The sequence below is a fragment of the Mytilus californianus genome, unplaced genomic scaffold (assembly GCF_021869535.1).
Source record: "Mytilus californianus isolate M0D057914Y unplaced genomic scaffold, xbMytCali1.0.p SCAF_3, whole genome shotgun sequence".
Taxonomy (NCBI): Eukaryota; Metazoa; Mollusca; class Bivalvia; order Mytilida; family Mytilidae; genus Mytilus; species Mytilus californianus.
The window spans coordinates 38661720-38684686 of NW_026262679.1; the positions used below are offsets into that span (position 1 = coordinate 38661720).

General features: G+C 32.8%; 1 protein-coding gene across 1 annotated transcript; it reads right to left on the reverse strand.

Moving 5' to 3' along the window:
• Positions 1-713: 713 nt before the first annotated feature.
• On the reverse strand, positions 714-22732 carry LOC127734528 (RAD52 motif-containing protein 1-like). The gene is made up of 6 exons (XM_052244447.1): positions 22620-22732; positions 19745-19936; positions 16007-16126; positions 6100-6241; positions 4507-4697; positions 714-1093 (listed from the first exon to the last, which is right to left on the reverse strand). The coding sequence occupies exons 1-6, from the start codon at positions 22719-22721 to the stop codon at positions 980-982; spliced, it is 861 nt and encodes a 286-aa protein (XP_052100407.1). The 5' UTR covers positions 22722-22732; the 3' UTR covers positions 714-979.
• Positions 22733-22967: the final 235 nt, after the last annotated feature.

The following is a 22967-nucleotide window of genomic DNA, read 5'->3' on the forward strand; positions in this document are numbered from 1 at the left end:
GCATAACGTATTAATTTATACATGTAAACGTCAAACGATGGGGCAAAGGATATATTACTGCTAGAAAACTTAAAATTTGAAATCATCTCGTTAATTTAGGATTGAAATGCTTTTGAACTTCGTGTTTGATTTGGTACTCCAAATTTTTTTTATTCGAATGCCTCTGATGAGTCTTAGACAAAAAGCTCGTCAGGCGTTACAAATTATAAGCCTGGTATATTTGATTAAAATTTTTTATCAGACATTCTAGTTTGGGTCGTCCATCTGTGTTAAAAACTAGAAAAAGATCAAGTCAGATATAAAGCAGACTTTCTAATTTCGGAATTACCCATAATCTAAGGTTCACTAAGATATACGATATGGAAGCAGTCACTGAAACAAGGGTTATCGAGTAACAGGACATCATCAAAATATCTGGAAGTGCAATTAAAGAACTTTCCAATATGTTTTATGTTTATCTTTAAAAAGGTTCTGTATGAATTTTTCTCAAATGAGTACAAAAAATAGGCGGTCAGTAGGGATGCAGAATTATTACTTATTGGAATACTGATTGTCTGTTGAAACTGACTGATCATGAAAACTGCGTTGAATATGATGTATGGCTATTTCACAGAATTTTCGTAACAAAACGGATACTTTTCAAAGAGGAACAAACAGCATTAGGTTGGATAACATGCACTTATTCCGATAGATTATAAATTGACTCGCCCTTGAAAAAAATTGATTTAGTTTTTAACAAAACATAAATATATAAAAATAAACCAATGTGTTACAACATAATTTAATGGTCATACAGCTCTCCTCGGCCAACTCATTTCGCTATTGTAAACTTTACTTAGATTCTCTGAAACACTATACTTAGATTCTTTGAAACACTATACTTAGATTCTCTGAAACAATGTATATTAGATTCTCTGAAACACTGTACTTAGATTCTCTGAGATCAAATATATCTCAAATCTCTCCATTTTATCATGCGCTACATTTCCTCTAATTCATGTAAGATATGGAGGTTAATTGCATCAACGCCTTCATCAACTTCATCCTTTACATCTTCAACATCTTCATCTGGGAGTTCGTCCAGTTCATTTACCTAAAAAATACATATTAAAGTAGAATTCGTGTTGTTCAATTTTTATTCTTCTGTGAAGTGTTTGTCAAATATTTAACAGGAAGGCCTTTCCTCAAAGGCGAACTCAACAGTTATGTACATTTCAAAATAAACAAACCTCACCAATTGAACCATATATCGGTGCCGAGATAGCCTTTTAATAAAACTATCATGTCTATAAGTCAAATATCTAAGCGAACCAATGACGTGCACAAAACAATATAGAACCCAATATGGTGGAAAGTATGAGAAAATTACTTTTCTATTGGAAATATCTATGCAAGATACAAACAGAAAAGCAACATGTGTTTGGGCAGAACTACGAACAATATAAGTATCAGTCTCTCTAAAGTATTGCATTCATATTGTTTAATGAATACTCATGCAACACTAATATAGGGCGCTTAATGTCAAAATAACGACACGATGTTGTTATAAAAGTAAAATTCTTGAAAAATACCACATACGTATGATGCATGATAAATATATCATAATCAATAAAACTGCAAAGATGACTACATTTTTTCCATATTAGTGCCATATTTACTATTTTTATACATTCCGATGCAACTAACAAGAATCTTTCACTATCATCTTCTTCATGGTGCAAGCATGCGTGCATTCAGAAGGCAAATTGTCATATAATTCCCCTTTCCAAGGACCATCACTCCAATTAATATTTCAATCAGCACTAATTTCATCTTCGCTAACCAAGGGTTACGATCCACTCCCTTCCTCTCCACCCTTGGCAGATTGAGCCAACATTTGTGATAACAATGTTGCGCCGTCTATCGGTAAAAACCGTTGATTAAAGTCACGCTCATTCCGAATAAATTATTTTTGACCAATGGTAGCACTTGAACCCTCTTTAGTGTGGAGGTGAAAAAACGGTAGCGCATAAAGTCTACAAACTTGGTGAAGCAGGAAACGAAAATATACCCTGACATTCCAACATTTGTGCATGAAACATACACAGGAACTTCTAATATCTGAATAAAAACATTTAAGTTGTCACAGAATATCGTCGTATGTTTAGGGATGTATAGACTTGTTGCACAATAAGCACGTGGTAATTGTTTACTTACATTTTCTACATTTACACATGATCATGTTATAGGTGCTTTTTGATTGGATGCAGCCAGTTACGACTGCAACCAATGAAAATCATTACCTTGTGTCTTCGAAATTCTATCTCAATCCGCCAAGGGTGGAGAGGAGGGGAGTGGATCGTAACCCTTGGCTAGCGAAGATGCACTAATTTATGAACAAGGAGATATTGATGCAAATCTTGCATATCTGTCTCATCAAAGTACATCAAAAGTTATAAAAAAGAGAGGGCATACAAGGTAATATCTCTGATAAATTTATATTTCCAAGGGCGATAACCAAACATTTTTTTTTTGTTATGTACATATTTTCAGCGAGATGGAAATACTTTTGATATAATCCTTTCACATAAATGTTATCATAATCTGTGTAACTGTAAGGTTGAAATCCCTATCCACGAAATTTTGCAAAATTTATATATCAATAAGGGACATAGATCCGATACAAATTTAATAGTTTTCAAATTGGATTGAAGCATTATAGATCATATATTAAACATTCTCACATTTATTATATTGATATCAATCAAGAGTTGAATAAGGCGGACAGATGGACAGACGACCGGCATTTCTATGTCGTCTGGACGTGCTTCGACGGCTCTTATTTGACATATGTAAACTTCTGAAATTAAGACCAACAATCTTGCACCTCAAATATTTTGTGGTAGCACATTTTTGTTCCTCCCTCAACTTGAATTGAACCTATGCGTCTAAGGTACAGTAGCAAGATCACCTGTACTGTGCCAAGCGCCCTAAAATACTCGAACTACCACTTATATACAAATATAGTGTTCCTTCGTCGGCTATATCTAGGGTAGTAATACAGTACACCATGTATTTTGGCATGTAGATGGTACACTTTGAACATCAGCTGTTTTTCGTCTGTTGTACATTTTGTGTTGTAAGTAAAGGATGATGGCCCGAACCATGCAGTCACATCAATATCATTTTATTGTATGAGAAATTTACAACAGACGTTCTCCATCGGAAAAACTGATTATACAGTGCTAACACCACTAATAACATATACTTCACCTAAAATTCATTAAAATATATGATCTGCAAATTTGCGGTAGATATCTTTTTTATCCTTCTCCAAGTTGGATTTCAACCCATGATTCAATGCCATCGTGGCATTGGTTCAAATCCCTTTAAGTGATGAACAAAATTTTGCTACCACAAAGTTTGATGAATATGTTGATCGCAGTTGTCCCGTCGAGCTTGAAATAAATTATACTACACATACAACTATTCTGTTTAATGATGTTATAAGACATTTTGGGACTTAGAATCTGGTATAAGTAAACATAATATACTGGTAAATAGAATCAAACCAAATGCGGTATCCTCATTTGGTATTGTATCCAAAAGAGAACAATGCGTAATGTAAGTAAACAAACTTGTGAATAAAACATCATGCTGGTTAGTATTAATAATTAATATAAATTACCTGGTGAAAGAACGGAAGTGTTACCAAATAATAACTTGAACAAACCATCAATAAAGTATATCACATTAGTATTAGTCATTGTTTATTACTTTGTGTGAACTTCATCATACGAAATGTCTTGTGTTTATACTTCAAACAAACTTAATCGACTTACTTAGGGTGGATGACTTATGATCTTGTTACATGACTATGGAAAATACAAACGTATATACCGATTTTGGCTTGCACGTAGAAACGCATCAGTGATATCAGGCTTTGAAAACTGTTTCTGGAACCACATTTACCAGATACGCTCGAGACAAAACATATCAGAGCAACAAAAGCGAATAGAACTTAACTGTAACAACCAAAACTTCGTAAAGTTAACTTTGGTGAAAAACCATTGTTAAAAAAGACAAATTGGATGTGCAGAATTGCATTATTTGGTGATGATTCTGAGAAAGTTTCATTCAGTGCTGATAAGGAGAAAAGCGGATACAAATGTGTACTTTAGATGCAGATATGACAAAGTCCATGTCATTACAAATTAAACCCCCAAACTGATTCGGTTGACGAAATGAAATTGGTCTAAAAAGTCATCATATGAGCAAGATAGTCTGTGAAAGTTTCACAAAATTATGTCATGGTGTTCAGAATCAGTAGCGGATAGAAAAAATGTGGGATAGAAGGACGAACGGAAAAACGTTGAAGGTAGAATAAACTTCCATACACCTATTTGATATCATTCGAAAAGGCTTTGGCTAACTTTAAATTCAAATATCTTGCATTTACAAATTATTTTATTCCGCAACACAAAATTTGGCAGTCCACAGAATTACTTGTAACAATTTTTATTTTACCTTTAAAACATTGCTGTCATCCAACTCTTTTTCTGTTAGAATTACAGGATCTGGTTGCGTGGTATCAACTTCCACTGTAACTTTACCGTTAGGCAATACAATAAGAATTACTTTCGAAAATGCATTTTCTAAGGATCTCTGATATGCTAGCTTCTTACTTTTACAAATAGCCTTGGCCTTGCTTGTAGGGTCTGAAATTATAAATACAACAACTATAGATATTATAATTCATATAATAGTAAATAAAATCAGAGACAGAAATTTTGTTTTCATGCAACATAAAATTTTAATTTCAAATCAAAGACTGATTTAGGGTATTAATTGACTTAGATAAATATTCTATAGACCAATATCTTATTTTTACTTTAATTAGATTATTACAAAGTACACTTCTCGAATGAATCTCTTTTATGTGAAAGTAAGAAGCGAAAATACAAGTTGTTTCAAGACAATGTGTATAGTAAAGGCCAGGACCCATATAAATAACGGGTACATTCATTGAAAAATAAGATATTACAAAACATAAAAAACAATTCGGGTGAACTCAGTTAATCCGGAAGGGAAAGCAGTTCCTGCTTCACTAGTGGTATCCGTCTTGTTGCTCGTTGTAAGTAAAAACCTACCGATAAGCCACATTCGGTTATGTCATAAACGCGATAAGGAGGATGGAACATATCCATAGTCATTTACATAGATATTCCATAACGGACAACTAATTTATGATGACGTTCGTAAACATTACGACATCTTGGTTAAATAACTTCCTTGTAAGCAGAAACCATCTAAAGGAAGAACTGATATGAAACACAATCCCAGAAATAGAGTATCAATTGTCAGATAGTTATGCAATATTTATGTGCTGCTTGCATATTACTGCACTTTTGTCGCAAAGTTAAATTCTGGAAATCAAGATATGAATCAAATTGTATCTGTAGTACCCTTTATTTCAAAATCAAAGGGACAAATGCGATCAACATAATCACTAATCTTTGAATTGTTCAATGAAAAAAAATCCTCTATGAAGATATAGAAGTTAAAATTTCTTAATCCTTTTTGAAAATCCCTGTATGGAATATGCCTCATAGAAATGAAGGAATAAGTTGTTAAGAAGAGGAGCACAGTTGGTTCTCATAGCATTGCAGAATGGTGTTTAAAAATATGTCAATTAACCGTGTCAAATAAATAAACAAGCAAATGAATGATTTTTGTTAGCATAAGTGTGGTTTTATATGAAGCATGATCTGACTCTTCCTCGCTGTAACGTATTGCATTTTAACTGCCATCACTTATCGATTGTTTGGAGATCTGTTATAAGCAAAAAAATATGTTTAATGCATGAACATTTAAAAATATATTGAAATCTTGAAATAAATTCTAGGGCTGGTATTGTCTGCATGCTATTATAACACAGCTTTACAGGATGTTAATGGTAAATTAATTTTGTTTATGGATTTATCAGTCAAACTTGCATAGCGTTAAGCTTTAAAGCTTATGTATCCTTATCTTTACCCAAGACTGGTTTGCCATAGTTTTCAAGATATCTGAGTCAATTGATCAATGGCCCCAAGGTTAAGCTTATAAGTGACTTTATACCTTTTACTAGATATGTTTCTTCCCAGGCGCCCATTCCTTCAGAATTAAGGTGGTGACCAGTGATGTCAATTCTTGTCACACAAACATATCGAACTTTACGAAGATCATTACCGCTACTGTCTTCCTCGTTGTCTTCTATTAACTGTGTTATATATAAATTAATGTAAAATTCTATATAATTAGAAAAATGTATGTTTACTTTATGTCCATTATTACATTACGAGTCAGATAGAGACACTTAATGTGTTACCTTAAATACTTATTTGAAGAGGCTGCTACCTTGGGCTTATAAATGTAAACTTGACGAGACGACCAAAAATCAAATGTAAATATGCATAAAAAGGGAGGGGTGAGATATACGCCAATGGGGCACCAACCAAAGTAAAAACAAAAACCAAAAAAAAAGGCATCAAGAGATCAACATACCATCTTCAAAAATATAGAAGTGTATACAATATGTCAAGCTCTAAATCGCCGTTATTCTATAAAAGTTTTGAATAATTTTAACAGAGACTATTACATTTCTGCATTCATTATCAAGTTCCCTGAATGACAAAAAACCCAAACTTTAAGATATAACCAAAGACAACCACTCTCATTTACAAAGGAATATGAGCAGGTGGTTAAGGGGAGGGGTAGGTAAAGCTAGTTGTTTTGTAGATGTCTCATTCTAAATTATTATAGAATAACAGAAATGTAATTATAGCAGTAAATATCATTGATGTACCACTTTGGATGTCTGTATAACCATGATAATATGAAGACAGATTTGAAATAGATTAAAAATTGTTCAAGCATGAAAGGTAGGTCTCATTGAAGCCTAAATATTTTTGAAATATTTTATATCATTACTAGAAGGGGCATTAGCTAGGAATTAAACAAAAAATCAAATATGATTGTTTTATTTCAAACATTTATAAAAGCAGGATATAGAAATAATATTTAGCTATAAGAGGTCAGTTTTTGTTCAATTTCATCAAAATAAGCTAAAACATCGCTGATGTTCTATTGACCTGCAAATCAATAATTCAATCTCATTAGAATCCATATTCATGCAATCTTTAGGTTGAACTTTAGTTGAGATGGGCTACGCATGTGTTCAGCATATGGTTCATTCATTAAAAAGAAAACAATGTCAACATCGGAAAGTGTAACAAGGGAGACACAAGAAATGACAATTTTCTGACTGATCAGACCCACAAAAAATATTCTAATACAGGTAAAACAATGATATCATACATTTTAAATCTATAAATAACATTAAATCAAACAGTCATCTCGAAGGATAGTAAGATGGCGTCTAGTCTAAAATACGCACAAAATACTCATGGATTATAACGCGTCGTGACTCTACGTGCCTTAATACATATAATATTTCACTTAAATTACACTTATTAATGGTAAAATTTTCACAAGAAGCAATTAGTCGAATTCTATTGATAATGCATTAATTTATAATCCTAAGTTTCCAATAATAGGTTTTAGTTTAGGTCAAACTGAGGTAACTTTTACTAGAAATACTATTTATCATTAGACATATGACAAAAAAAAAAATGAATCATCTCTCAATATTCAGCCGTAGATATTACCTACAAGCATACTACGAATGAGCTACAAGCATACTAAGAATAAGCTACAATCATACTAAGAATAAGCAATTAGTATTTGAAGCATAAGATGCAATCATACTAAGAATGAGCTACAATGGTACTAAGAATAAGCTACACACTTACTAAGAATGAGCAACAAACATATTAAGAATGAGCTACAAAGATACTAAGAATGAGCTAAAATCATACTAAGAATAAGCTTTAAACATGGATTCATCATCGTTGTAACTATACTGTTTATTTATATCATTATTTATCATAATCATAATCACCATCAGTATTATTTTTATAATAATGATTATTTTTATCTTCCTGTCGTGCTTTTCTTAATATAAAAACCATAAAAAATAGAGAGCTGAGATTATCTTTGTCTTTGAAATCACTATCTTACTAATTTGTAATAGCATGTAAAGTTCTATATTCAGTTGAATATTTTATCGTACGTAAAATTCACACAGTGAACATGTGGTGATGAAGAATAAGATGTTATGTGTTTCGTGAATATTTTAAATCTGCAAGATTATGATTCAAGAAAATCCCCTGTGTATCATACTCTATTTATTATCCATGTTTACGATGTTTTAATCCTTCAAGTAAAACATTTAAAAAAAATTAAGGTAAACTTGAACTAAACAGTCAATTCTTTATTTTCAAATCTAAATATCAAATATGTATTTCAGAAATAATATTAAAAGCATGCTGTAAATAGAGCTATATGTATCATGAGTGCAAAAACCTTTTTATATCTACATACAAAACGTGTCTGTGTGGTGTTGTTTGAGTCGGGTTTATAACGATTTATACCTTCTGTAAATATAGACAATGCAATTTCCCGTAGGAGCTCTTTTGACGGCTAAAACAGTGCCACTTTTACTATGAAGTTTCGTAAATATTTTTATCCTGGAAAGGAAAGATCACATACACTACTATATTTTCCAAAGGTCAACCCATAGGGTTGTGCGGCATATTTTAAACATGAATAAGATGCGAACTTCTAAGAGTTTTAACCTACACTATAATTCTGTACTACCCCTCCCACTACTTTTTTTTTAAGTCTTCATGAGAATTCAATTTGACCGCTATCCAACTGCATTTATACTGGTAAAATTCCCAAGTTTTGTGTCTATGAGATGAATCATGGAGATCATATCTGGGAACCAGTAGGTAAACAAAATAAGATATCTATGAATATTAAATATCTCCCCAAAAGCGGCGTGGTTTGTGAATCAGCTGTATTTACAAAGTGCAGTCTCTAACATATCTTTTTGTTTCTATCTCCTATGGGTTTTTTCAAGGTATACATATAATGGTTGTTTGTTGTTAGTGTTTGTTTGTTATTTAAATATAAGTTTAATCGAAAACGAATTCCGCAAATGCTTTAGAAAAGGCACAGGTCAGACGAGAAATTTGGGAAGTTCGTCTGTTTTATTGTTACTCTCTTCTGATGGACTGACGGATTCAAAGTGGAAAAAAACCACGGATCACAATATTGCCGCTTACCGTCATGTTTTCATTATGTATACAATAGACGTTCAGTAAGCAACAATCAATCAATATTAATGTGTCACGTCACACGTAGAATTGTTAACAAGATGATTGTGAACAAAGATGGGTTGGATGCTGTAAACACGTTAACATGCACGTTGATTTAAAGAAGTCAAACTGCAAAGGATTTAATAATATGGCAAAAGTTCCAATGATCAAATTACCACTTAACCAAATGCCGATTCAATAGTAAGTAACTACCATCTACAAAACATGCCTTCGTTAGTCTTGTATGTTTTTTAATTTTAGTTCATTTATATGTTTTGGAGTTTAGTGTGACGTCCATTCTCACTGAACTAGTACACATTTTTGTTTAGGGACCAGCTGAAGCCCCAACCGGGTGCAGAATTTCTCGCTGTGTTGAAGACCCATTGGTGGCCTTCGGCTGTTTTCTGCTCTTTGGTCGGGTTGTTGTCGCTTTGACACATTCCCCATTTCCATTCACAATTGTATCTATACCCTAATGGGTAAATGCTGTGAAAGAAACCTGGCAGGCAAAATGTTGAAAATTTCAAAACTAACGGCTTACAATCAAGTCATTAAAATTACAAAATGTATTCCAGCTTATAAATCAATTAGTTCTTTTCAGATGTTTCAAAACAACAAAATTAATAGGACTGATACGCTATTTCATCTTCACTGAAATCTAAAATATTGTAGTTCTCAATTAATTTTCTGCTTATCATCCTTCAAAATTGCATTAATAGCGCATAAAACATAGATAATTTAATAATCTATAAACCAATGTGCATAACATTCAATTATCAGCAAACCTATATCAGTTCCAACAAATTTGTAATATGTTTTAGTTTTATCTCATATATGCGTAAGCTAATGATAAATTCAATACAGTCAACCTAATGTACTAGTACTAATTTTCATTATGAATGGACTCTCATCTCAAATTGAAATTTAATGCGACTCTACGCGTTTTTATAATTGTATCTTTTACTTTCCAATCGTTTGAATCGGAGTACTTTTGATGCAAATCGACTCAAGACAAGCGCTCCGAACGCAGCAGATTCATTTTTGGCTTAAGAATTGAAGTATTATTGTTCACAAGTAATGTTAAATGTTCGGCTTCGGATATTTTATCTTTTCCTAATTGTAAACCACATATCTTTCCTTTACAGCAAAATTAAAAAAGAAAACTTTCATTCGTCAGATGCTGAAAAGCGCTTCAGACGCATGAAATTTATAACGTGTTGTTTTCATTTTATTTTTCACACTTCTCAATAATTTAAATTAGGATTAAGAACTCTGGAATCATTATGGCAAGGGTAATATTCGATAACTTGGAAAATCTTTGTCATTAATTATCAGATATTCTGTAACATTGCCCCGGTATATTGTCCATGCAAAAGTAGTGTAATTACAAACTATTATATTGTTTCGATATCTCATTTCCACGCATTGGCATTGAGATACTTTTCAGTGAGTGCTCTTGTATATCTGTCCAAGCAATCTCATGTGTAACTCTTAGATTGTTCCGGTATCCCTGTCGATGCAATGATATTTGTGACTGTCAGGTGGTTCCGATTGTTCCCGTCCATGCAATGTTTGAGTTGCTCGGGTATCTTACGTCCATTCTGTGTAGTTTTAAACTGTTGTTTCGTAATAATTCCCCCTCCCCCGATGTGTTACAATTAAACGTTATGTTGCTCTCATATCCTCCATCTATGCAGTCTCACGTTCAAATATTACATTGATTAGTATCCTTGTCCATGAAAATTAGATCTTCGATGCACCTTCTCATCCACCATCTTCCCGTCCATGTTTTGACATTGATAACTGTTAAATTGCGCTGATATCCGGTTCCATCATTTTCATTTAAAAATATTAGTCGTTTCGTTTCATCATTAATTTTAGTATAATGAAGGACCTTTTTATCACATTTTTCAAAACAGCATCTTTCTTGGCAAAATATCTGAATAATCTTCGACGCGATATATCCTAATTCGACCAGGCAGCGTAAAGCAAAAATGTATTTTCCGTCTATGCATACAGTATCATACTTACTGGTTCAGTGCTCTGGGATTCCAACCCGTAGAGGGTCTTTTCTTATTTTTTCATACGTTTGCTTCGGAAGAGCATATGAGCTTTAATTTGAGCAACTAATATGAGTTTTATTAACCGGCTATTTCTGTACTGGTCCTTGTACAGATTCGAGATTTGCTGTATAGGCTGTATGGAGTTGAAGGTGATGGCATTATCAATGTTGCAATCACTACTTTTGTTTAAAGGGCAGTTTATTAATCACGATCATGCTCTCTTGATAAGTTACTATTACGTTATTTCATTGAAGAAACCAAAACAATTTTCAGACAAATGATAGTCAGAAAATACGTGATGAAATAGTTGACGACAGACATCACATGATGATAAATATATTGACAACAGACAGCAAAAAAAGATAAATACTATGACGACAGACAGAAACTATCATATATATTTTGATAGCAGACAGCAAAGGATGCAACCGCTGAATCACCATTGAGTTTGAAGTATGGTGATATAAAATGATAATTTTTAAAAAGATACGATATCTCCTGGCAATGCATTTGTCCCTGAATTCATCATTCCATTCTACATTAGATATCATTTCTAATTGTTAGACAGGTACGATATCTATTGACAGTTAAGTTTCATTGTGAATAGTTCCCAAGCTCCTGTATTCTCCGTTCATGCTACATTGTATATCATTTCTAATTGTTAGATAGGTACGATATCTACTGCCATTTCAGTTTCAGTGTGAACAGTTCTATTGCTTCTGTATTCTCCGTCCATTTCTAATTGTTTCCTAGGTACGATGTCTTCTGTCAGTAAAGTTTTATTATGAACAGTTCTATTGCTACTGTATTCTCCGTTCAAGTTACATTGTATATCATTTCTAATTGATAGATAGGTACGATATTTACTGTCAGTTAAGTTTCAGTGTGAATAATCGCATAGCCCCTGTAATCCCTCTGCATGTTGTGCCATTGTTAGATAAGTATGATAACTGCTGTCAGTAAAGTGTCATTGTAAACAGACTCATTTAACTTAAAATATCACGTTTAAACAAATTAGTTTGTATAAGTGGTCACTAAACCATGAAAGGACAACGGACATATGTCAGTCTGCAATTTCAGACCATCTGTAAGCAAGATATGGAATCTCAGGCTCTTCTACATTCTGACAGATGATTTTTTATACAAAATATTTTGCCATCGCCGAAGCCGGATTATAATCTCTAAATCTCGCAATCTGCAACACGACAAAAATTATTGACATAAATAAACTTATTCATGAACATTTTCTTTAAGACATTGTTGTAAGATCCTTGAACAGTCTTCATCTGTCCACAAATATTAATTGTATTTAATAGTATAATTTCTTATAAAATATATCACTCTACTCTAGCTCCTTTTTTTCATTTGTACCCTGTTTGTTGTCGACACTTCAGCTTTTCATTATACAAGGTTATATTTTTCTCTTCTTTTAATGATGTTTTTTTCAATGAATCCTTTTGAATGTTGCTGATTGATATCCTAGTCTTTAAGCTAAACATGGACACTAAAATAGTTTTCAATAAATGCAAGTACTCTTACGTTGATACTTTTTGTACCTTGTTATTTCTGAAGATGTTGTTGTCCTACGTAAGGATTCCATATCAATTAATTTTAGTTATTGTATTAGTTGAACTGTTTTCATGTTATACCATACTCCAAGTCTAAAAGATTGGTTCATTTTATCAAATGTTTTCTACACGACATATGAATATAAAAAAGAAAACTCTAAATTTTAAATGCATCGGTAGATTTTGCATAGAAATGATATATGCCTTACTCAATTACTCAATTATAGAAATTGTATAAGGTCAATTATATGTATTTAATTGATAACTTAACCATGCATCTTCATTTTGAAATATTTTACATTCCAATTTAAAAAAAATTGTATTGATATTTAATTAGCATAACCGGAAAGTAGAAAATAATGACAACTATGTTTTAAGAAGTATATAAATAATACATGCATACAATAGGATCTGGAAAAAAATTATTTGTCTCAAAAATTCAGCAGGAATAGGGTAGATATTTGGCAGTTAAACAACATGTACCGTGTAGGCCAAATCAAACGAAAACGTTTTGCCTGAAGTGGTTTGGAGTAGAGGATATTATATTTCACAACCAATAATGCATTGTACATTTTGATTGAATTTTAACTATCTTGTGTCCAACTGTCTATCATTCTGTCATTTCCTGTACAGACTACTTCCTTAACTCTATGATGAAACCGTCTGCTACAAATTGTCCTACACATGCACTTGCTGTAAGGCTTGAATGGCTAAAATTACATAATTTCTGAACCAGCTGCTATGGTAGTGAAGTTTTGAAAAGAAAATAATAATCAATATAAATTGAAGACAGGCAATACGCTGAACAAAGCAAAACGACAAAAAGACAAACAGCAGTCCACAAAATTCCTCTTGGAAAACTAATGATTGAGCAACACAAATGATTGAATAATTGTTTTTTTTTCTTAACGGGCAGTGAATGAGCAACATCAACTCACCTAAAAACTGCGATTGAGCTCAGATGCTGGAAAAAGTAAGTAGTTTCTGATTTACTGGTAACACCCTCATGTTGCACATGACAAGTAAAAATGCTGTGAGGAGGTTGGAATTTTGCCTACGACATATGGAACATATCAGTAGACAACTGTGGCACTAATTTATTGTAACGTCAACCAAATCGATCACCATATTTCAAGTCTTAAACTTTTTCCAAGTCTGTATTTGTATCAATTGTATCCTAAAGACAACGCACAGCTTCCTTTTAACATAATTTTGGTTTTGGTTAACGATGTCCTTCTTGTACAGTTTTGTGATAATTACTCAAAATTTGCCAAAATCTGATAAATTGTTTTGGGCTATCTTCAGGCGTTTATTATTTGGTGTTAAGAACCACACATAAGGCTGCGATACTATGAGTTGTCGTAAAGCTTGAAAGACTTTTTAATAATGGCCCTGGTGTGAAATAAATTCACGGGAAATTGGCTCCACCTCTTTTACTTACATATAAACAGTGGCGTTAACTGAATAAGATTTACAAACATGATAAAAAATTAAAAAAAAACTATTGAGATAACATCAAAATGAGTCTTTGTCTTTCGCTCAACCTTGCTCCTTACAGGAGCATTAGCTACAATTTTGGACAAAAAAAAATATATTTATTGTTTCAAACATTTATAAAGCGAATTTTTGAAATACTTTTTCGTTATTAGCAGTCAATTTGGTTCATTTTTGTCAAAATAAGCTCAAAAAGATCGCTGGTGTATTGTTATAAAATTGAGAATAGAAATGGGGAATGTGTCAAAGAGACAACAACCCGACTAAAGGTAAAATAAACAGCCAAAGGCCACCAATGGGTCTTCAACACAGCGAGAAAATCCCGCAGCCGGAGTCGGGGTTCAGCTGGTCCCTAAACAAAAATGTGTACTAGTTCAGTGAAAATGGACGTCATACTAAACTCCAAAACATATAAATGAACTAAAATTAAAAATCATACAAGACTAACAAAGGCCAGAGGCTCCTGACTTGGGACTTATACTTGCAAGTCAATAATTCAACCTCATTTGAATCCGTATTCCTGCTACCTTCGATTGACCCTTAGCGGGAGATGAATACGTATGTGGTGAGCATATTTATTTATTAACAAGAAAATATATTCAACATTGGAAAGTGAAACAAGGGAGCTACCAGGAAGAACAATTTCGTTGACCAGTTTTGATCCATAAAAAAATCCTTCTCATATAAACGATGATTTAGATTACCTTAACTGTATTTTGGGTCCTCAATGCTCTTTGACTTAGTACTATATTTGGCCTTTTAAACTGTTTTGATTCGAGCGTCACTAATGAGTCTCCTGTAGACGAAACACGCGTCTGGCGTACAAAATGTTCAGCCTGGTATCTATGATGAGTTTATTTACATTTTTTTTTTAAATCTTTGAGAAATTTGTTGTGTGGACTTTCATGGGCATTAACTGTCAAATTCCTCTTACAGATTTGACTAAAATTCTCATATTTGATGTATAACATACTAAAATGTATATCCAAGTTACAAAAAGTCCAAAAGAAACAATTAACAATATGAACTCGTTGTAGTGTATCAGCAGTTCGTGTATATTTTAGACTACAAATATATCAAAGTTTCAACAGATGAAGCGATAAAGCAAACGGTATATATTTTTAGTTGTATGAAATGAATGTCATATGTTGATAGCTACCACATTGATTTGAGTAAAATTTACAATGTTACAGAAATTTTTTCTCCGATGAATTGCACTCAAATATCACTTATTGAACATTTAAGAACGTTTTCACCGATTTTATGTGATACAAATGTAGAATTCAATCAGTAATATTTCAGAAAATAAAAGAGATAAATGCATTAATTTTTCAAATTTCCAGTAAAAGTTTAACGAGCCAAAGTTGTATGCAAACTTTTACCAAAATCTGTGACATAACCCATTTACTGTAACTTGACCTTAAAACAGTTGTGAATACATTAAATAATATAAGTAGGTTTTAGGGTTGTATAGATTTCTCAACGTACTATGGATTTTCAACATAATTTTGATTTCTTCTGGTAAAACAGTCGCTAAGGCACTCCTCTGGAACACAAAAACCCTTCGATATTTTCTTTTTTATATACGTCACTGTTTTAATACAAGTTGAAGAGGAATAACTCAGTATAATATACTTGCCAGTTTTATAGTCGTGGACCAGCCATTGAAGCCTAAGTAGTAATTTGCCAACTCTTGGCATTTAGAAAAGTGCAGTGTAGCTACCGTTTGTGCGTCTTTCTTCCTTTTGGCATAAGCTATCTACAATATAGAGAGATGCTTAATTTCTTAATATTTTGTGTTTTTATAAGATAATCTTCTATGTTTATTTCCGTCTATAAAATTCATTTATTATTACCTGTGACTATTTTTATGTAATTCTAAACCGCTGATTATAATGCTTAGATTTAAAAATTCAGTGGGAAATTAATATTGATAAAAATAGTTAAATTTGTTAATGAATAAATATTTTTATAAATAAATCTCCTTTTAATTGTCTTCACCTGAAAAATGCATATTTTTGAATCGTTTTGCAGGCGTGCTTGGTAACTTTGTTGTTGAAAATTGGTAGATTTCATGAAAATGTATGTGGCATCATGCTCAGGACTATCAGGAACACTCTTAAATTAATAAATGAACTTAATATATTTTGGGTATATAATAGTTACAGATTTTTCTAATCAATATGCAGCAAAGATTAACATCATCTGAAGAAGAAAAAAAAAGAGTTTCAAACTTTTGATGCTAACATTGAAAGTAAGACAATATGCGTTGCACTTATATTTTAAATGTATATATTATATTGTGGTTCCAAAATATCTTTTAATCAGAATGGTAAATGAAGTAAAGAAACTTTTTTAAAAATCTTAATCACAAAATTTATCAGTTTCCTTCTATTGTCCTTCACTCATTGGTTTATTAAGGTAGTCTCGATTATTCCATGTACCTCTATTTGCCTTAATGAATGAATGCCTTTATTTCTCATTAAACTGTAGTTTCATAGTTTTATATATATATAGAGAACATATCTAAACATGACTATAAGGTACAAATATTACTGGTGCATGTATGTGTGAGCAATACAATGAATTGACTTAATTATTCATAAATGGAAAGAAAACTTTATAGATTTAATGCGTCCGAAGCGCTTTTCTGGATTTACGTTACCTTTATAAGGAGTGCTCAAACCCAAAAATTCTATTCACATTAAATGTATATGCCAACATAAAAATTAAAATCCTTTGGTCTCAGACATGTATTTAAACTTTTTTTAACATGTTAATATTTGCTTCAAAATGCGCCTTTTCCCTAAACTGCTTATGTTTCAACTCCCCCAGGCAAAGTTGACCTAAGATGGATATGGTTTTTTTTTAAAGTACTTTTTGGTTATAAAGCTCTTGAACTGTTTTGGTTCTTATACATCCTCGGCTTTCAAATATTCGGCTCTGAGCGTTCCTGCATGATGAAGGTAAATCCAGAAAAGCACTTCGGACGCATGAAATTAATAACGTATTGTTTTCATTTTTTACAGCACTTGGTCGACACCTCTGCTGGTGGACTGTCAGTCCCCGAGGGTATCATCAGCTCAGTAGTCAGTACTTCGGTACAGACATGATTTATAACAAACTTTTCTAAAATTGTCCGTTTACAAATTTTAAAATTATAAAGAAACTAAGGTTTCAACTCCCTCAGGCAAAGTTGACCTGAGATGGGAGCGTTCCTGATGAAGGTAAATCCAGAAAAGCGCTTCGGACGCATGAAATTAATAACGTATTGTTTTCATTTTTATTGGTGTATTCCTGTGACACAGGGAGTATTGGGACGATGGAAAGCCTCCCAGTCGAAAATTTTTGTTTCAGTACATTGTTTCGTATTTTTCGACTGCGGTCCGTATAACATCTTTCTGTGTGTATCATCCGCTCATTAAAGCCAGAGTTTACTTGGTACTGGGATGATTAAAATACAACGTTTTGTTTGTAGTTCTCAGTTCGCAAAATAAACATATTGTGCTAATTCTAAGGTCGCAGTACCCTTGACTGTTCAATGTAGGTCCTTTTGGTTTGTATGCTGTCGAACGTTTTATATTGTTGGCTTTTCAAAATTATGGTCACGAGCGTCCCTGGTGAAAAAAAACCCTAATGATACGACATCCGTGTGCATATGATAACAAATGTTTCTGAAATAAGCTTGCTAACTTCTATGCCATGTGGTCTGTGGTAGAGAGTTGTCTCATTGGCAGTCAAACCACATCTTCTTATTTTTATATTCAGATACAAGTGACATATATCCGCATGAGCAAACGGGATAAAAAATATGACTACCATAGAACTTGTCTTTCCTGTCACATCTGCGCAGATGATTTGTTATGTGACTTTCGGTGTTATTGGGGCATTTAGATTTGTTAAAGAAAAAGCAAAAAGTACGAAAACTTCCGGCTCGAGACTTTGGCAGATATATGACTTTAATAAAAGGGGTCCTTAGGTCCGCCCCTGCGATGAGCAGCTACAGCCATAATAAAAGCCCTGTCACCACCCACACTTTCGCAACCTCCAACCATTATCCCTTCCTCAATGTCCATAAACATTTAAGGTGTCAGCAAATTTCAACAAAATAAAAAAAAAATTGAACCTTAATTTTCTCGAAAACAAGCGCGGTAAACTATGTTTTATTCATTGATTTTCTAAAATTCTATTTTTTTCATCGTTATCGTTCTAAATTGAAGCATAAGTCATTAAACCGGTTTCATCTCAAAATTTCAAAGACAATTTCAAACATACTAAGGATACAAAAAATTCCTGTTGATCATATCAGTCGTCAAAGCCAGAAGGTCGGGTAAAATACCATATGTTACTGTTTATAAAAATAAGAAGATATGGTATGATTGCTAATGAGACAACTCTCCACCAGAGACCAAATGACATAGAAGTTAACAACCATAGGTCACCATACGGCCTTCACCAATGAGCAAAACCCATACCGCATAGTCAGCTATAAAAGTCCCCGAAATGACAAATGTAAAACAATTCAAACGAGGAACTAACGGTCTGATTTAGGTACAAAACAATGAACGTTAAACAAATATGATATACAGCAACAAACGACAACCACTGAATTACAGGCTCCTGACTTGGGACAGGCTATACAGAATGTGGCGGGTTTAAACTAGTTTGTTGGCGCCAAACCCTCCTCTTACCTGGGATAGTGCTATACCAGTGCAAAATAAGAACAAACTATAAAAATCAGTTGAAAAAAGCTTAACTCATCAGATCGATACAAAGCAGAAAGACATCTAACAAAAACGCAGACCGGACGTGGCAGGGTATTTATACATCCCCACAACAAAAAAGACACGAAGTACAGATCTGAGAGTACTTGAAGTTACTGATAGCTAGTCCAAAGCCAATAAAAATTAATAAAAAAATCATGCATCTAAGACTTAAATATCAGTCAGTACACATCTAACATCCAATTAAATTAGTATAAAGACGTCATTAACAGTCCGAGAAAAACACGACCTTGTGCAATGCCAAGATACAGGTATCGACAGACTTTAGAGCCATGAAAGTGCATATGTATATTTTAATTTACTGATAACAAAATCAATATTAATACCAATAAATAGTTCTTTTAAACAAGATATCAGAAATGCAAAAGTCCCTCCAACAGACTATACCTACATTCTAAAAATAACGCAATTTATTACATGACCGGCATATGTATAGTTTTTGTACACGCACGTATCTAGCGGTTCAGGAATTTTTACCTTCTACCGAATGGTATTTTTCGCAAATACCCCCACCTGAACGTGATTTATCTGTTCAATATCATACATGTCTCTGGTCTACATTAATTTTGCATATATATACGAAAGAAAAATACCTTGCATTCTGTTCCTGCAATCGTTATCTTGTTAGATAGACTTTCCTTAGCAGAATGTGCTGCTATAACAGAATAAAATGTCACAAAAGCATAGTATCCCGCTACTTTTTCAGACTGATTGGATGTAGAGTAAGGATATATTTGTATTCCATTTATCAATCCATACACAGAAAACACAGAGTACAGATATTCCTGTAAAAAGATAATCATTGTTTCTTATTTTTCATGTGAGTTGGTTTCTAGTCGTCATAAGTCGAACGTTGTTAAAAATGGGTTCTTACGCTTGACTTTTCGAAATTCAATTTCAAAGAGAAACACTTCTGTAATTATACTGAAAATAAGGATTTAAAAGAGTGCTGGATTGATTTGTTTATCATTTAAGTTTTGTCGTATCCTCGTCAAACAACAGAATGACATATGTTTTAATCATAATGTCGGCCCTGTCGGTTAATTGTATCGAAATTCCGATAAGTTCTTAAAGATGGTCATTCATGGGACAATCTGAACGACGATTATTTTTCCTAATCAGTTCGACCATTTTTTCAAATGTTCTTTTCCAGTAAAACAAATCAAGAATTGGACACCATACCAAGCCTACATGTTATTGATAAAACTCCCTCACCGTTCGCTAGATTTGGTTTTTAAGATCAGCACCTACAAGTCCTTTCTATCTGATTGATAATTATCAGCTCTTTTTCTCCGAAATTTATTAAAACATTACATTAGTTACGTTAAATTCATATTTAAAAAAAAATATATACAACATAGGCTAGAAGCATAAAACAGATGACTAGACATGCTAGAGGCTCTAAAGAGCATGTGTCGCTCACCTCCTCTCCAACATTATAGCTAGAATATTATTTATGACTAAAATCTACTCTTTGTTTGTTGATTTTGTACATGTTTATGTTGTTTTACTGATCATTTTTTCTGTTTATGTTATCTCTCTATCTTCTGTATTTTTTGCCCAACACAAAAGAGTGTAAAACAATCGTCTTTTAAGGGTAATAACTCCTATAAGAAGTTGACTAACACTTATGGCCAGGTTGGTTAATTTATTTGTGGAAATTGTCTTGTTGATAATTTTCGGCTATTCAAATTTATTCATTATTATAGTTTTTTTAAATAAAAGGCAAAAGCGTAAAAAAAATATAATATAAATTGCCATTTAAGGACAATAACCCCTAAAGATGTCGATTTCAGCCATGATGACTTTTTTGTAGATCTTGTCTTGCTGATCTGTTTTGCTATTTAAAGCATATATCTATATATCTATTACAATTTTCAAGTTACTAGGGGAAAAAGTAAACAAAAATGGTTAAAATTGTCACCTTATAAAGGACACACTTTTTAAGATAATCGGCAAAAATTCCGATAACTTCTTATAGATGGTCATTCATGGGACATTCTGAATTCATGGGACAATCTGAACGACAATTATTTTTCCTAATCAGTTTGACCATTAGAAAAAAAAAATGGCAAAATCCGTCATATAAGGGCCATACTACAATTAGAAGAATAGAAGTCGTCTGCAAGGTTTGATGTAAATGACCAGTAAGAAATGTTAACATTCTTCACTTTTCTGTTACTGTCAGATTTTCTCTATCTATAGCGGTTTTCAAGATAATGACACAAATTGTATTATACCCATATATGTACTATTTTAGCCATGTCCGCCATGTTGGTTGGCGGGAAGGTTCGTCGGACACATTTTTAGACTACATTCACCAAGGATGATTGTCACTTGTAGCCAATTTTGGTTCCAATGTCCCAGTAATTTCGGAGAATATTTTTGTTAAAGTTACGACGACCAACAGGAACGATGACGACAACGACGACGGACGCCAAGTGATGAGAATAGCTCACTTGGCTCTTTGGGCCAGGTGAGCTAACTTTAAAATATAAACGAAACATATCTATGTGAGAAGGAGTTATCTTTCTTACAACGTATATCATCACGCATAAATGATGAATAAAGTGGTAGGGATATTGTTTTACAACAAACATTTGTATAAATTTACAATATCACAAACTCTATAAATCATTCGGAGTCTAAAAAAATGTGAATAAAATAAAATAAACTGAAACTATCAGTTTCTGGTAAACTGGGATTTGTAGGAAAGTAATTAGACAGTATTTTTACTCTGGCCTTTGACTTTATTACTGTGTTGGAGTGCTGCTGTCTTATTAATGTGTGAAATCACAAGACTGGGACAATATTAAATCACAATCACAAATCGAAAATAATTTTTTTTTACTATAAAGTTTGAACTCTATACTTGCATAATTATCTAATATTAAACATAAATAAATGGTTGTATAAATTGTGATGTTTATAGTTGAAAATCATAGATATCAAGGATTTATAGTTATACAAATCCTTGGTGATACCAGGTATGGAATATAGTAATAAAAACGATTTTTATTTCAGAATTAAGGGCTCCAAAAGGACATAACCATTTGACATGCCAATGCAATACCACCAATCAGTGGCGGATCCTGAAATTTTCAAAAAGGGGGGGGGGGGCACTGACTGCCTTAGAGGGGGCCTGCTCCATTCATGCTTCAGTGATTCTCTAAATAATCAACCAAATTTGTCCCACTCATGATATACATATAATCATAAATACTCATGATATACATATAATTGTCTAGCCAAGAAGGTTAGCATGTTTACTGTTCTTCTCGTGTAAACATCAAGTAGGTAGCAGTAAGTAGTATCAGGAACATATATATATGTTAGATATACTATTCCCAGGTAGTATTACACATGCATATGACACCAGGGGCTGATAGTGATACTTACAAGTGTATGTACATGTATACAGCCTTACAGGTGGTTGTCTGAATAATAATTTTTAAATGGTATAAATACCTGAACATCTTCTTCTGAACTGCCAGGTATGCTGTTTACATATAGATTCTTTCTGTTTCCTTCTGGTCTCTTGAAATCAATTATCTCAACACTACAAGACATAGTTTAATATACAATTGTCTATTTTTAAATCTCCCACTTTTACGGCGACACTAAATTAAGTACGATTACGGATTAGGAACAGTAATTTTCTGGTTGTGTCAAACTAACGCAAAGCGTAGATTAAACTTGTATATGTTTTGATAAATTGAAGAATTTTGTTTTTATCATCTTATGTATTAATATTTAAGTTTTTGTGATTTTGAAAATTGAATATATGCCTTCGTCTACTTAAATGCACGTATTTTT